Here is a 15,268-nt window from a genome sequence, read left to right on the forward strand (position 1 = left end):
ATGGCCCACCCTGTATTTAATAATATAATTACATGAAATCAGAATAAATAAATATAAATTTCTATATTCTTTTTTACTTTTCAGATCCTTTAATCTCACAATAATTGCAACAAATATGGCATCAGCTACTTCCACGCACAATATTGTCATACACATTTTAGATATTAACGATAATGAGCCATTTTTTGAAAAAACTGAATACAAAGGCACTATTTCGGAGATAGCTAAAGTTGGTTCTTTCGCATTTCAAAAAAATGATTCACAAAAGAGGTAAATGAATTTTATTTTTATATTTTATATTTTTATTTTATTAAATTTTATATTTTTATTATTAAAGTCAAACATACAACCATAGGTTATTTTTTGCAATGATTGACCTTAAGAATAGTTTACATAAAAGGATTAACAGTAAAATCAAAATTAAAATTACAGCTGGTAGTAAAGAAGTAGAAGTTGGAGAAAATATTAAAAAAGGAAAGTAAGGTAAAAATAGTAGTAGTAGGAGTAGGGATTAATTGGAAGAAATTTAAATAATGTGGAACCATTTGAGTACATTCAGCAATTTTCGGCAAGGTAGCGAAGCAATTTATTTTTGAAACACGAGCTTTCTTTTATACGATTAATTTTGTAAGATACGGTATTCCAAAGACGGACAGACAACACAAAATATTGACGTTCAGTCCCAAACAACTCTATTTCATCGGGACTAAGTTTAACGAACAGCAGGACTTTGAAAACATAAGTCGATCTTTGAGGTATTTGGGTTCCTGAGTGTTTATGATCTTCTGGAGTAAGACCAAACATTTACACCTAAGCAAGTCGTAAAAAGAGGTTGTCTGTAAAGTCGGTTTACTGACGATAGTTTAACGTGACAACGTCATAAGAAAATATTGATGGAATGGTTGCAATTTTCAAAACAAAATTTTAATTTTATTTGTTTGATAGATATTTTGTATGGATATAGAGGAGGAGGTAAATGGAATTGCAATGGAATAGGTCAAGTTACATTTACACAAACGTGAAAAATGACGAAACATTTATCAAATTCATGAAAGATATCTTCAATTTCGATTGTGCATCAGACGTTAATAAGTCAACAACACTAAGAGGCACCATCATCGATTTGCCTTTTTCAAGACACTTTACTCTCGAAACACTCCCTTTCATTTCCTACTTTTTCTACCATCGTCCTATTCTCAACAGAGAAATGGTTCATTACCCTGCACACAGGAAGAAGGCATATGCAAATACAAGTATGTGAATTTATATACCTACATATGCGCATATACATACATATATATGCTCACTCAAGTAGGAGAGAGTAAGATGCCGAACGTTGCCGTTCGTTTGCTTTGTTCGTTCCGCGCTTTCGCTTGCAGTTCATTCAAGGTAACGGCAATGAGCAAGGTAACGACAAATGGGCAAGGTAACGACAAATGAGCAAGGTAAATCTAATGAGCAAGGTAACGACAAATGAGCAAGGTAACGACACATTTTTTCGTGCGTGCAGCCGGCTAAATCGAATTATAAGACGTTATCACGTCAAAAGATACGGGAGCAATTTTTTCGCAAAAACAGAAATATGGTCGTAACGTTTTTTACAGTAAACGTATCTTGCAATGTTGTTATACACACTACACACACTATCACAAGGAGTATATAACTCACACATACAGTAACGTTGGTAACAAATACGTTTTAGCTAGTAGCAGTCGAATGTTTACTGGTGTAAAATGTTGAGTTGTCCATAAATTTCGGATGTGATTGCTCCATGTCAAAGTTCTATTAAATGTAACCCCTAAATTTTTTACAATGTCCACATATTTAATCACAGCGTCATTTAGTTTGACTTCTGTATAGCCATCGAGTTTGATATATTTTTTGTATATAACGATACATAGGGACTTATCAGGATTAAGAATTAATCCGTTGTCAGAAGCCCACTTGCTTGTGATGCTCAAGTCAGAATTAAGTTTTTAAGCTCCAAGATTAAGAGTTTATGCTCTACGGTGTCAAATGCCTTGGAATGGTCAAGTAGGGTTAGAAAAGTCACATACTTTTTGACGTGATAACGTCTTATAATTCGATTTAACAGACTGCACGCACGAAAAAATGTGTCGTTACCTTGCTCATTAGTGTTACTTTGCTCATTTGTCGTTACCTTGCTCATTGCCGTTACCTTGAATGAACTGCATGCGAAAGCGCGGAACGAACAAAGCAAACGAACGGCAACGTTCGGCATCTTACTCTCTCCTACTTAAGTGAGCGTATATATGTGTGTATATGCGCATATGTACATATATAAATTCACGTATTTGTATTTGCATATGCCTTCTTATTGATTATTATTTTTTATTTTATAAAGGTTTACATAACAATAAAATTATTATACAAACTAAAAGTAGTTCAGCGCTAGCATCGGAGGCTTTCGGCTGGTTGATTATTATTAATTTGATTTACTTGAAGAATTTAAAATAAAACCAAGTTTGTTAATAATGCCTGTTGTTTTAATGTTAATATTATTAATTTTTTTATTATATATGAAGGAAAAAATGTATGGTAATATTTACCATATACCTTATAAGATATGTTGCATACTAATATATGTATATAAACATGCATATATGTACATATACAATTTCGCGCAATTTTCAAAAAGAACAAATCTATATGTAAAGATGCATACAAGTCATATGGACATATCAAATATACGAATCTATTCCGTACGCAAGCAAATGTCAGCTAATGTGCTTGAACTGCAAGCGAGAGCGCGGAACGAACGACAAAGAGCACAATCGGCCCCTGCGTTCGGCAACGTTCGACATCTGGCTCTGTCCTACTTGAGTGAGCATATATATGTATGTATATGTATGTATATGCGAATATGTAGGTATATAAATTCACATATTTGTATTTGCATATGCCTTCTTCCTGTGTGCATGGTAATGAACCATTTCTCTGTTGAGAATAGGACGATGATAGAAAAAGTAGGAAATGAAAGGGAGTGTTTCGAGTTTAAAGTGTCTTGAAAAAGGCAAATCGATGATGGTGCCTCTTAGTGTTGTTGACTTATTAACGTCTGATGCACAGTCGAAATTGAAGATATCTTTCATGAATTTGATAAATGTTTCGTCATTTTTCACGTTTGTGTAAATTTAACTTGACCTATTCCATTGCAATTCCATTTACCTCCTCCTCTATATCCATACAAAATATCTATCAAACAAATAAAATTAAAATTTTGTTTTGAAAATTGCAACCATTCCATCAATATTTTCTTATGACGTTGTCACGTTAAACTATCGTCAGTAAACCGACTTTACAGACAACCTCTTTTTGTCAATGATGAGCCTTATGTCATCAGACACTACATCTTTATTTACGTTTATTTGACGATGCATAATACGCTCAAGAACTTTAGATAAGAACGGCAATATTGCAATCGGGCGGTAGTCTCCATTCGCTTTCTTAATAATTTCTTTCAATTAAAGAAAAATAAGATCGAAGCCGAAATGCTTTCGAAGTTATTAAATTTTCCAAAAATATCTTAAAGCTGCTTTTTATTTGCGATTTTAATATATGGTAATTGAATTTCACCATACATTTGCACTTACTGCAATTATAGACAGTTACAATTTTAGCCAAGGCGAATTCGTAAAAGTTGATAGCAATAGTACAAAAGAAAATGTTCTTGTACTTACATATATATATTTCAAACAGGTTGTGAAAAAATAAACGAAGCACCAACAAAATAAAAAACTGATCACTTGGCATGCAAACCAGCAAATGGCAAGAGAAAAATACAAAATCACTTTGTATGAATGCGATTTGATTTCATCATGCGTTTCTTTTTCATTCAAATTTAATGGCATTTATATAAAGTAAAAAAATAAATAAAAAAAAATTCTAGTAAGCAAAAGAAAAAAATTGAAATATGTCGCCTAAACCGACCAGAAAACCAAGGAGACTGCGACGCATATTCCGGAAGCGCGCTGTAGTGCGCACAATGGCAACACAAGTGGACGCTCAGGACATAGACTTGACTTTTGAGAGCATATGCGAGGATCCCAATACCAGTTTTGATACCTACAATTACTATGCTTTGCTCCGTAAAAAAGAGAGGTACAAAAATCTTTTTGTGTCAGGACATGTGCCGAAAACTTCCTCCACCACTCTCTGCCAACCAATTGCATATCACTTTTGGCCGTCAACCATACATAAACATACCACATATCTTTAGATGGATGTGAATATGGAGCAGTACCAACACCCTACAATTGAACACAAAGTTGGCACTTTCACATCCGTGTATAGCTCAGCGGTCGGGATGTGACTTTTGAATTTCTTGATCACTTTTTTAGCGTTTAGTTTCTTATCCGATGTGAAAAAAAGTATGTAAATATTAAATAAATCTGAAATCAGATAAGCTATTGGCGGCATACATACATATGTACATACATAAAATAAATAAATAATTGGCGCGTACACTTCTGTTAGGTGCTTGGCCGAGCTCCTCCTTCTATTTGTGGTGTGCGTGTTGATGTTGTTCCACAAATGGAGGGACCTACAGTTGCAAGCCGACTCCGAACGGCAAATATTTTTTATGAGGAGCTTTATTCATGGCAGAAATACACTCGGAGGTTTGCCATTGCCTGCCGAGGGGCGACCGCTATTAGAAAAATGTTTTTATTAATTTTGCTTTCACCGAGATTCGAACCAACGATCTCTCTGTGAATTCCGAATGGTAATCACGCACCAACCCATTCGGCTACGGCGCACAGTGATTCAGGTATATGGGCTAATCGGACAAAAATCACTACTCCTGTATTACTTTACCGATTTTAATGTAATAAAAGCAGTTGTGTAGCTCATGTATAGAGTTACAACTGTAGCATGAAAAAAAGTTCTGGGCTAAGTTAGGAGGCAGGAAGGATAAACGAAAAATTTTAGAATATTAAACATTGAACTTTTAATAATATTAATTTATTTAAAACAATAATTTTTGCTATACATTTCAAAAAATCAAAATTATGTTTCCTCTTTAATTAGCTAGGAATATTTTTAACGCATTCACCAACTTTATATAATAAACTTTAAATAATAAAAAAAATATATATTTTTCAGTAGTGCAAAAAAATATACTTAACATAGGAAAGGAAGAAAAAGAAAATTATTTAGTTAGTCACTATCTAAAATATTTTCTAAATCAAATTGATTTCCATTTTCCTCTAAAAGATAGGTTTTAATATCCGAAAAATTAAAAGAATGTGAAGTGGTAGTCTTTCTCAGAGAAGATATAAAGGGGTCTGATGTTACTAGTAAATATGTCATAATATCTTTATTAGTGTTTATTCTAGAATTTTTTCGTGTATGATAAAGACGACTATTTCGTACCTCCTTATGCCTAGCTTCAAGTGCGTCTTCTGCCAGTTGGTAAATCAAAATGTTTAATGATCTCTTCGCCATGAACTAATAATTTATGGACACTGGAAGGCATATAAAACCAGTCATATAATTCAATAAAGCTCTCTGGTATTATTTAAAAGTTCTCGAAAATTGTCGATGTTAATTTGCTTTCCAGAAGACAGAACTCGTAATATTTGAGAAAATTTAAAAATCAAAAATCAAAATCAATGCCCGTTATTTCAGAGCTTATTTTGGGATTTTGAAAAACCCTCCTTGCCGTATTCCCATCATTAGTGGACCCGTAACCTGGCTTAGGTTTATCCACAACTAAGCCTAATTTTCTTTTAAAGTCGTCTTGAATTTTTTTCTTTTGAATATTAAATAACGCTTTTTTTCTGTGCCTTTTACTTGCCAGATTCTAAAAGGAAGCCTATAAGCAATATGTAATAAACATTCGAAGCTACGGATCCACGAATGAAGAGATGACATCCCAAAATTAAAATTTTCGATTTTAACTGGTTGTTTAAGAACTTCTTTTGTATTCATTTGTTTTGGTGTAGCTCCACAAATGAAGCAAGTTTGAGTAGAATTAGTCTCTGATAAGGCATTAATGCAACTTCCATCAAGCATTGTAAACTGAAATTTAAAATTTACAGTGTAATTTTTGTTTTGAAAATTTAAAATTATAGGTTTTAAATCGTTCATTTCTTGCTGCAGACTAAAGCCTTCTGTTTTAACTAAATCGGAATTTTCTTTAACAAAAATAAATTTAATTGGTCGACAGAAAAATGTTGACGAAGAGCGAGGATTATTCCAAAAAATATAACCTTTTTCATCTGACAAGTTAAGGGGTGATATAGCAACTAAAAATAAATATTCGTCAGTCATTTCTGTGGAGCTAAATACTTGTTCGTAGGTGCTATGCCCAGAGCTTCCATCGAATCCGTATTTACATGTCAGAGTTAAAGTTTCACTTTTTATATATTCTTTGTCTAGTATTGATTTTAAAATGCTTTTTAATGTATAATCAAGAAGTTGTTGTAGATTTATTTCAGATCCTTGTTCTGTGGTTATAATATCTTTTGGTAATAAACTGTCTCGAAACTGTCGCAGTTTATAGATGCTAGGTAAAAATTCTGAATGCGCACTATTAATAATTGATCTAAGTAAGTTATATTTTCTCTGAGAAAGATCTAACTGAAGATAAAGCGCTAAAGTTTCCTGTAAAGTCAATAAATGTGTTTTTTGAATTCCTTAAACTCAACCTGACTATTACTTTTTTTAGACAATTCTTTTACCGCAAAAGAAAGCTCCTCCAAGGTGTATTTTGAGACCAGTTCTTCAATTCGTCTCTTTTTAGTCTTCTCACTTGACTCCCCAAAAGCTACATAACTTCCACGAGAAGTGCTTTGTTCAGCAAAAGTGTTACCTGGAACAGCAGGTTTTCTTAAAATAGCTTTTAGTGATGAGGTCATATATATTTCAGAGTTCAGCCATTTGCTTTCTTTGGCTAAAAACTGTTCTTTTCTGCGAAATTTTTTTTGCCATTTAATATTTATTTTTCCACAAAAAATGCTAACAGATTTTTCAAATTCCCGCTTAGTTGCTTTCGTGACAGTCTGAAGTCTCATTAGGTTTAGAACCTTTTCAACTAACTTATTTTTCCTTTGTTTTTTGGGCATTGAAATCCATGTATCCACCAAATCTTTATTTTCTATATTTGACAAAGTACCTAAAAAATAAAAATTCGGAATAAAGTACAACTTTGCGCAAAAAAAGACCTATACCTTTAAAAACAGAACAGTTTAAAATATCCAATAACAAAAAATTTGGAAAGGCACCTTTTGGGACCTTTTACCAAAAATAGAGTTTTCTAAAAATAATGACTACTTTACAAAAAAAATTAAGAAAAATACCAAACATATATTAAAATATTTACATACCTTGCTGAATAATTGCCATAATAAACGAGTCAAACTATAAAATATCGAAACGTTCAGAACGAACTACCATACAATAATAAATGTTGATCAAATCTAAAAACAGCAAAATAGGATTTTATTTAGGAAGACTTTATCATAATTTTACTGATAAGGAAACAAAAAATAAAAATAAACTTAAGGTGATTTTACTTGAGCAATATAATGAAAATTTGATTTCCATTTTAGTTTTTCTAAAATATTGCTTTTAATTTTTTGATTTTTGTCTATTGTTTAAATCACTGTGCGGCGGCCGCATACATACATATTTAAAAAAACGTACCAACTAATAGAATTTGTAAAGCAATCTTAAAAAAAATATAATAATTAAAGAATATCTGCTTTTCATAAAAAAGCATCTGCTGCTTGGAGGCGGCATAGGTTTTTCCATTTGTGGAAAGCATTAAGCACTCCACAAATAGGAAGAGGAGCTCGGCTAAATACGCAACAAAGGGTATACCCTCGTCCTTGAAGAAATATGGGCCGATGATTCCTCCAGCGCACAGGGCGCATCAAACGGTGGTTTTCAATGTATGTAATGGATGCTTCAGGTTGTTCTTCAGCCCATATATTACAAATTTTCTTATTGATGTAGGCATAAATCCAAAAATGGGCCTCATCGCTAAACACCATAAGTTGCCTGATGGCACGCGATGAACACTTTTCACAGAGTGTCGATTTTCGTAACACCATTGTACAATTTGTAAACGTTGTTGAGGAGTAGGTCTTTCCATGATGAAATGTTAATGAATACTAAAAAAATATATATTTTTAGTTTGACAGTATTCACGCGTGATCTGTCAAAAAACCCCTATTGGAAAAAGTACCTCTTCCTTTGATCATCCCTTACATACTTATATGAAAGCACAAACGAGTATACCTACATGTAGAAGAGAGTTATGTGCGCGTATGTGCTTATGGGAAGTCTGCGAAGTGATACACTTGAATTGCACTTTCCTCAAGTTGCCGTTAGCCCGTTGAATTACTTTACTCATGGAGTAGGAAAATATAAAATTTGGGCTAGGCTCGCAAGTGTAGTTGAGAAGAGTTTTGCATTCAGAGACTCAACTGCTATTCTATCTCGCAGACCATGGGAGCTGGTAGTCGTTTTCATACAAATTAGTTTATTTAGTATTGTATATTACCGCTCATGAAATAGATTCTAAAAAATTTAGGAAAGCATACCGGTTAGCGGCACCTTTTAATAAAAACGTTATTCCAAATATTATACATTGATATGTACATACATCCATCAATATACGTATTTTGCTTTACTCTTTTTATCTTCACAGACCCCTACTCATCACAGTAAGGGATTTGGATGAGGGCGTAAACAGCATGATTGAATTTACCATTTTAAACAATCAAGCAAACGAATACTTCGAAATCGATTCCTCTACGGGCGCTGTTAAACTACTTCAGCAAGTGGACTACGAAAAAAATAAATATTTTCGCTTTGACGTAATGGTAAGTCTTTCCACCGCTGCTTTTATTTATATAAAGCGTGGTTTTTTAGAGAAATATGTTTCAAATTCCATGAAATGGGCTTTATTTAGGAGATAATACAGGATGCATACGGTATTTGAGGACATGTCTATAACTTCCCGAAACCATTATTTTTATTTTTGCACATTTTCAGATAAGGCCTGGAGGATTACAACTTAACTCAAGAAATGAAGAGACATGCAGTTAACGTCGCTTTATGTGAAAATCACATCGCTTTAGAAATCTCTAAGTGCGCGCGTTCATTCGTTCATAAGGTCCGCCGTGTATTGGAAACATCAGGCGACGATACAGAATCTTATTTTTATATTTTTATTATTATTAAAGTCAAACATACAACCATAGGTTATTTTTAAGAATAGTTTACATAAAAGGATTAACAGTAAAATCAAAATTAAAATTACCGCTGGTGGTAAAGAAGTAGAAGTTGGAGAAAGTATTAAAAAAGGAAAGTAAGGTAAAAATAGTAGTAGTAGGAGTAGGGATTAATTGGAAGAGATTTAAATAATGTGGAACCATTTGAGCACATTCAGCAATTTTCGGCGAGGTAGCGAAGCAACGCAAAAAAAAAAATACGAGGAACGTTCTGACACTGTCCGTTCTGTAGAATTTATTCAGCAAGTGCAAACGATCATTGACGAGGACCCTTCAAAATCAATGAGGGCCCTCGTGAGAGAGTTTAATATTGCTGAGGGTCTTATGCGTCGAGTTGTCCATGAAGATATCCGATATAAATCCTACGTTATGTGCAGAAGACAGCTTATGTCGGAGCAAACACGAGAACAGCGAGTAATCCGATCAAAACACCTGCTTAATAAAATTAAACAACCTTAAACGCCTGAGTGTTATGTTTTTTTCTGACAAAAAAAATGTTGCCCAAGACCAAAAGACTAACCGCAGAAATGACCAGAATGACAGCTGTCTATTGTTCAAACCTGCAGAGGTTCCTGTTGTCATACACATGAAGTTTCCAGCCACATCTTTAAGAAAAACTCTGGTCCTTCACACAAAGCGATGACGACACAAGATTGGAAATTGAAATTGAAAATTTCCATGAGCACATAACAACGAACTTAATTCCCGCCTAATTCCCCAGACCTTAATTCCCTGGATTACTACGTATGAGGCTTTGAGTGTGAAACTACGAGGGCGGTTCAATAAGTCTGTGACTTTTTGTATTTCTGACCTCTTTACTGAAAAAGAAATACTGCTCCTGTATTAGGCATCTATCAGTTGACTCCTGTCAAAATTTGAACGTGCTGCGTCAGTTAGTTTGTGTTTTACAGCTACCTTTACGGCCGCCGTAGCCGAATGGGTTGGTGCGTGATTTCCAATCGGAATTCACAGAGAGGTCGTTGGTTCGAATCTCGGTGAAAGCGAAATTAATAAAAACTTTTTATAATAGCGGTCGCCCCTCGGCAGGCAATGGCAAACTTCCGAGTGTATTTCTGCCATGAAAAAGCTCCTCATAAAAATATCTGCCGTTCGGAGTCGGCTTGAAACTGTAGGTCCCTCCATTTGTGGAACAACATCAAGACGCACACCACAAATAGGAGGAGGAGCTCGGCCAAACAGCTAACAGAAGTGTATGCGCCAATTATTTATTTTTTTTTATTTTAATAAGTTAATGTTGTTCAAAAAGTTCGTGAAATTTTATTAAATTTGGTTCAAAATAAAAGCTATATAGTTTTACTCTCAAGTTGTTCATAAATACCGTACGCACCCTGTACTTATATTTATAACGGATTACTGGGTGCATTCCAGCGATTTTCAAACCAAAACGTGCAGAACTGAACTACATTATAATTTTAATTATAAGGACATGGTTGTTAATAAAAAATAATAATTAAATAAAACCCTAACAAGGGAGAGTAACGGGAGAGCAATCGGAAAAAAGCGCTAGAGCGCAAAAAAAATGTATTTTTGTGCACATCGAAAGAAGAAAAAAAAACAAATCAGCAAGCAAAAAAAAGTTGCCAGCACATAATATTTTAAAGATAATAAAAAATAAATTGCCCCTAAATTAAATTAAAAACCTCCAAAGAAACAACATACGAAATAACTAACGAATATAGGCAACATTGTAAAATATGAGGTAGCCAAATGTCTGAAAATGGACAGAGAGCTGTCTTCTTACTTCACTTTTTATTACTCCGCCATGCTACAAAAACAGTATTGCAAATTTACAATTCTCCGTCGTAGTGCATAGGTGAAGACTAATATTCGGTAGCGCCCGACTTCGAAACTCCGCGCATGAAAACACCAAATGTTAGAAAAAGTCTCTTCTGATAGCGGTTGCCTCTCGATAGACAATGACAAACATCTGAGTGTATTTCTGTCATGAAAAATGTCATCATAAAAAGAACCATTCGCCGTTCGGAGAAGTCATAAAACAGCATACCAAAAATCTTTCTCGAAATTCTAATTAAAATTCGTGGAATTAGTATGAAAAGTTCGTGGAATTTTTCTAATTTTTTTTATAAAGTTTGAAACTTAGATTTACGAATTGGGTGTTTTTTAGCTGCATGATAACTCTCAATACCGATAACTATAGTTTGACAGTTGAGAGTGGCAAACTGTGTTGACATTTCGGTTCAGTAAGGTTTGGCAAGTCATCATTAAGCGTGTATCGTCAGAACAACGTTGTGGAAATTTACTTTGAAAAAATAAATCTATTTGCGAAATTCATAGAGTTCTGGTAGCAACATCGCTCATTATTTCTTTCAAAATTAGGAATGGGAAGCACTATCGAGCTGAAGGTTTCCTTCCAAAAATTAATTAGCTAAATATCGGCGTCAGTTGGTTCCAACAAGACGGCGCAACTTGCTATACAGCGCGCTTAGCAATCGATTTTTTGCAATTTGCAGGCCACCTTTGACGCCATGCGGTCAGATTTAGTTAAAAATTTAACTGATCGAACGGACCATGCAACTCGTAGCCACCGCGGGCATATGTCGGATATCATATTTAAAAAAATAAATGCCATCAAAATGCATTCAAACAATATTTATATTTATAATCATAAATTCCTAGAGTTCCAGTGTGGAACATAGGGCCACAACGAGTTCTTTCCACTCGGGTTTCTTACTCCAGTAGTCGTCTCTAGGTATTCGCTGGCCTTCCACGTCTCGACTTCCTTGAGGGTTCCAGTCAATGGCGGCCCTTGTTAAGTCACCATTTCCTCTGCGCAGAACATGGCCATTCCAGTCCCATTTTCTCTTTCGCATCTCTAATAGTATTGGTTTCTGCTGGGTTCTTGCCCATAAGTCAGCATTCGAGATATTATTTCGCCAAAATATTTTTAGAATTTTTCGAAGCCATCTGTTTTCAAAAACTTGTAATGAGTTTGTGTCATCTGACGTCGCATTCCATGTTTCACAACCATAAAGCAAAGTCGACTTTACATTGGATTTAAAAATTCGCAATATTGTGCGCCGTGAAATGATGCGGCGTTCGAAATTGATTGCAGAGAACCAAATGCCACCACAGCTTTCTTTATTCGGCTTTTGCTATCATCGCTCGAAGCTCCAGAGACCGATATAACGCTGCCTAAATAGCAGAAAGATTGCACATCTTCGAGATCGATACCATCAACAGAGAAATATTGCGTATTTCTTGTGTTTATACCAGGCCCGTGCGCAGGGTGTGGTTTTGGGGGTTCAAACCCCCCCTTTTAGGGAGATTTCAGCAAACATTTATATTTCAAATGGCCAAATTCAATATAGTAGATATACTTATTTAATACATATGTAAATACTCCTTTCTGTTTGTTGTTGTTCCCGCAATGCGTATTTAACCGATTCGTCGTGATACTGTGTCTACAAAGACATCAGCGAGCGACAGTCAGCATCTGTCAAATTTTATTTATACGAGTTCTTATGGAACCGATTTTTTTGACGACAGCACAACTTCAAGCGGCAAAACTGCAAATTGACGTTGTCGCCGAATTAAATCTATTTCTAATTTTGCCGACGACAACTCACAAAGCAAGTGAAGCGAAATTATCGAACAATATGAAATTGAATTGCGAAAGCCAAGGATTGCGTCGAAACAGACCCAATGTTCCAACGTACAAACTGATTCAGCTGAAGATTATTTCCGCATAACAATCTACATACCGTATATTGATTCGTTTCTGGTATAATTGCAATCTCGATTCTTAAATCACCGCAATATTTTATTAAATTTCGCTTGCCTTTTTCCCAACAAAATGTAAATTTTCGAGGAAGAGTCCTGCGCTCAACTATTCCAACCATACTGTTCAATTTTGCACGACGATTCCCGTGAAATCTGGATGAACGAAGTACAACTTTGGCGGAAGCTCATTGCCGGAAAGGAAATAAAAAACTCACTTGAAGCACTCGATATTTGTAATGAAGATGCGTTTCCAAATGTTAACCAGATGCTTCGCGTGATGGCAGTTTTGCCTGTGACAACAGCGACAAATGAACGATCCTTCTCAACTTTGCGACGACTGAAAACGTATTTGAGATCAACAATGTCTGAAGATCGCCTGAACGGCTTAGCCTCACTCAATGTACATCGCGATGTCAAAATCGATCCGCAAATAATTTTGAAAGAGTTTTTTTCAGTACCTCGAAGAGTTGATTTATTACATACCTAAATGTAGCTAATTATTACTTTTGATAAAAAAATTTCTGTACTCTAAAAATTTTTTTTTTTCTTTTTTCATTGATTACGTAACTTGAGTTAAAACCACCCCCTCGGAAATTTTCTGCGCACGGGCCTGATTTATACGCATGACTTTGGTTTTCTGGTTTTCTCAGCTGCTACCCGCACTGATTGAATCGTCGATGTCATGTCAAGATAGTGGGACAGAAGAAAGATGTCATCTGCTAGGACCTAAAAACATAAAAAAGGAAAAAAATTATTATATCAAATTTGGTCAAAGTGATATGTGATATGATATCAGTTGTCGCGGGCTGTGCATGTACTATTTATATATTTATATAAATAAAGTAATATAAATCCCAAAGCTCGAGAGAGGAACAAAGCAAAACAAAAAATATGAATTATGTTTTATTTACTATTATCTCTTTCAACTAGATCAACGATTTGGGCACACCAAAATTATATGCCAAATATCACTCAACTATACATATCGATGTTGAAAATATCAATGATTGCCCTCCGGTTTTCATAAAAAACTACATGAATGTCACCCTGTATCAACCTACATATGAAAATATCATATTAGCCGTAGTAAATGCAACCGATGCGGATTTGGATGAAAATACCAAGATACGATATGACATTATTGACGGAAATTCAGACGACTGTTTCGAGATTGATGCTGCAACAGGCATCGTAACGACCAGGTAAAGTTTAAAAATAATTATATAAAAATTATTATATTATATTGTAATTAATATGTAATTTGAAAATATAAGTTTATTGCGATGAAATTTAAATTTAATTTCTTAAAATGCAAAAAACGGGTGCTTATTTACAAAATTATGTAAAAAAATATATATCTTTATTTTTTTCATTTTTTTAGAGATGTAGCGCATTTGGATACTTTTTATACGCTACATATTAGAGCTTCGGATGGCCTATATTCGGCAATTGCACAAATTGACATAAATATTGAAACCTTATCCACACCTGGCTTTGTATTCCAAAAAACATTTTACACATTTTCTACAATCGAAAATTCTTCCAAGATCGTCACAGTCGGATTGGTTAATGTTGTTGGCAATCTACTCCATGAAAATATCGAATTCACGATTTTAAGTCCCACAAAAATGTTTGTCATCGGCAAAACATCGGGTGCCATCAAAACGACGGGTTTACCATTTGACCGCGAAAGTCAAGATACATATACAATAGTGGTGGAAGCGCGTTCTTTACTGTTATATGAGAAATTCAAGCAAATGCGACGCGCGGTTGTGCGTGTCGAAATTTCCATACTCGATGTGAATGATAATTGTCCTATATTCGTTAATTTGCCATATTATGCCACACTATCGGTTGATGACGCCAAAGGTACTGTGATAACCAAGGTTAAAGCAGTGGACCTGGATAGCTATGAAAATGGTGAGGTGCGTTACGAAATGAAAAAAGGAAATGGCGAGCTCTTCAAAGTGGATCGCAAGTCGGGCGAATTAGTGCTCAAACAAGGTATTGATGGTAGTACGAGAGTTTACGATTTGATTATCGCCGCCTATGATGGTGCGATCTCACCTTGTTCCACGGATGCGGCGGTTAACATAAAAGTGAGTGGAATATTTTCTTAGATACATAGAAAACAGTGAATATTAAATTTGGAAGTTCTATTATTTCATAGAATAACTGTATATATGTATAATTTATAAAATTAAATTAAATGACTTTTTGTTACAAGATTTTATTGATTAAAT

At 34.5% G+C, this 15,268-nt stretch overlaps 1 protein-coding gene across 1 annotated transcript in view; it reads left to right on the plus strand.

The window, feature by feature from the left end:
• LOC129241866 (fat-like cadherin-related tumor suppressor homolog) overlaps positions 1-15,268 on the plus strand; it is an 86,051-nt gene that overhangs the window by 52,705 nt on the left and 18,078 nt on the right. The window contains exons 10-13 of the mRNA XM_054878409.1: positions 85-270; positions 8,678-8,852; positions 13,956-14,227; positions 14,407-15,124. Of these exons, the coding sequence (XP_054734384.1) occupies positions 85-270; positions 8,678-8,852; positions 13,956-14,227; positions 14,407-15,124 (1,351 nt within the window). The remainder of the gene's footprint in view (positions 1-84; positions 271-8,677; positions 8,853-13,955; positions 14,228-14,406; positions 15,125-15,268) is intronic.

This window comes from Anastrepha obliqua, chromosome 3 (genome assembly GCF_027943255.1).
Source record: "Anastrepha obliqua isolate idAnaObli1 chromosome 3, idAnaObli1_1.0, whole genome shotgun sequence".
NCBI lineage: Eukaryota > Metazoa > Arthropoda > Insecta > Diptera > Tephritidae > Anastrepha > Anastrepha obliqua.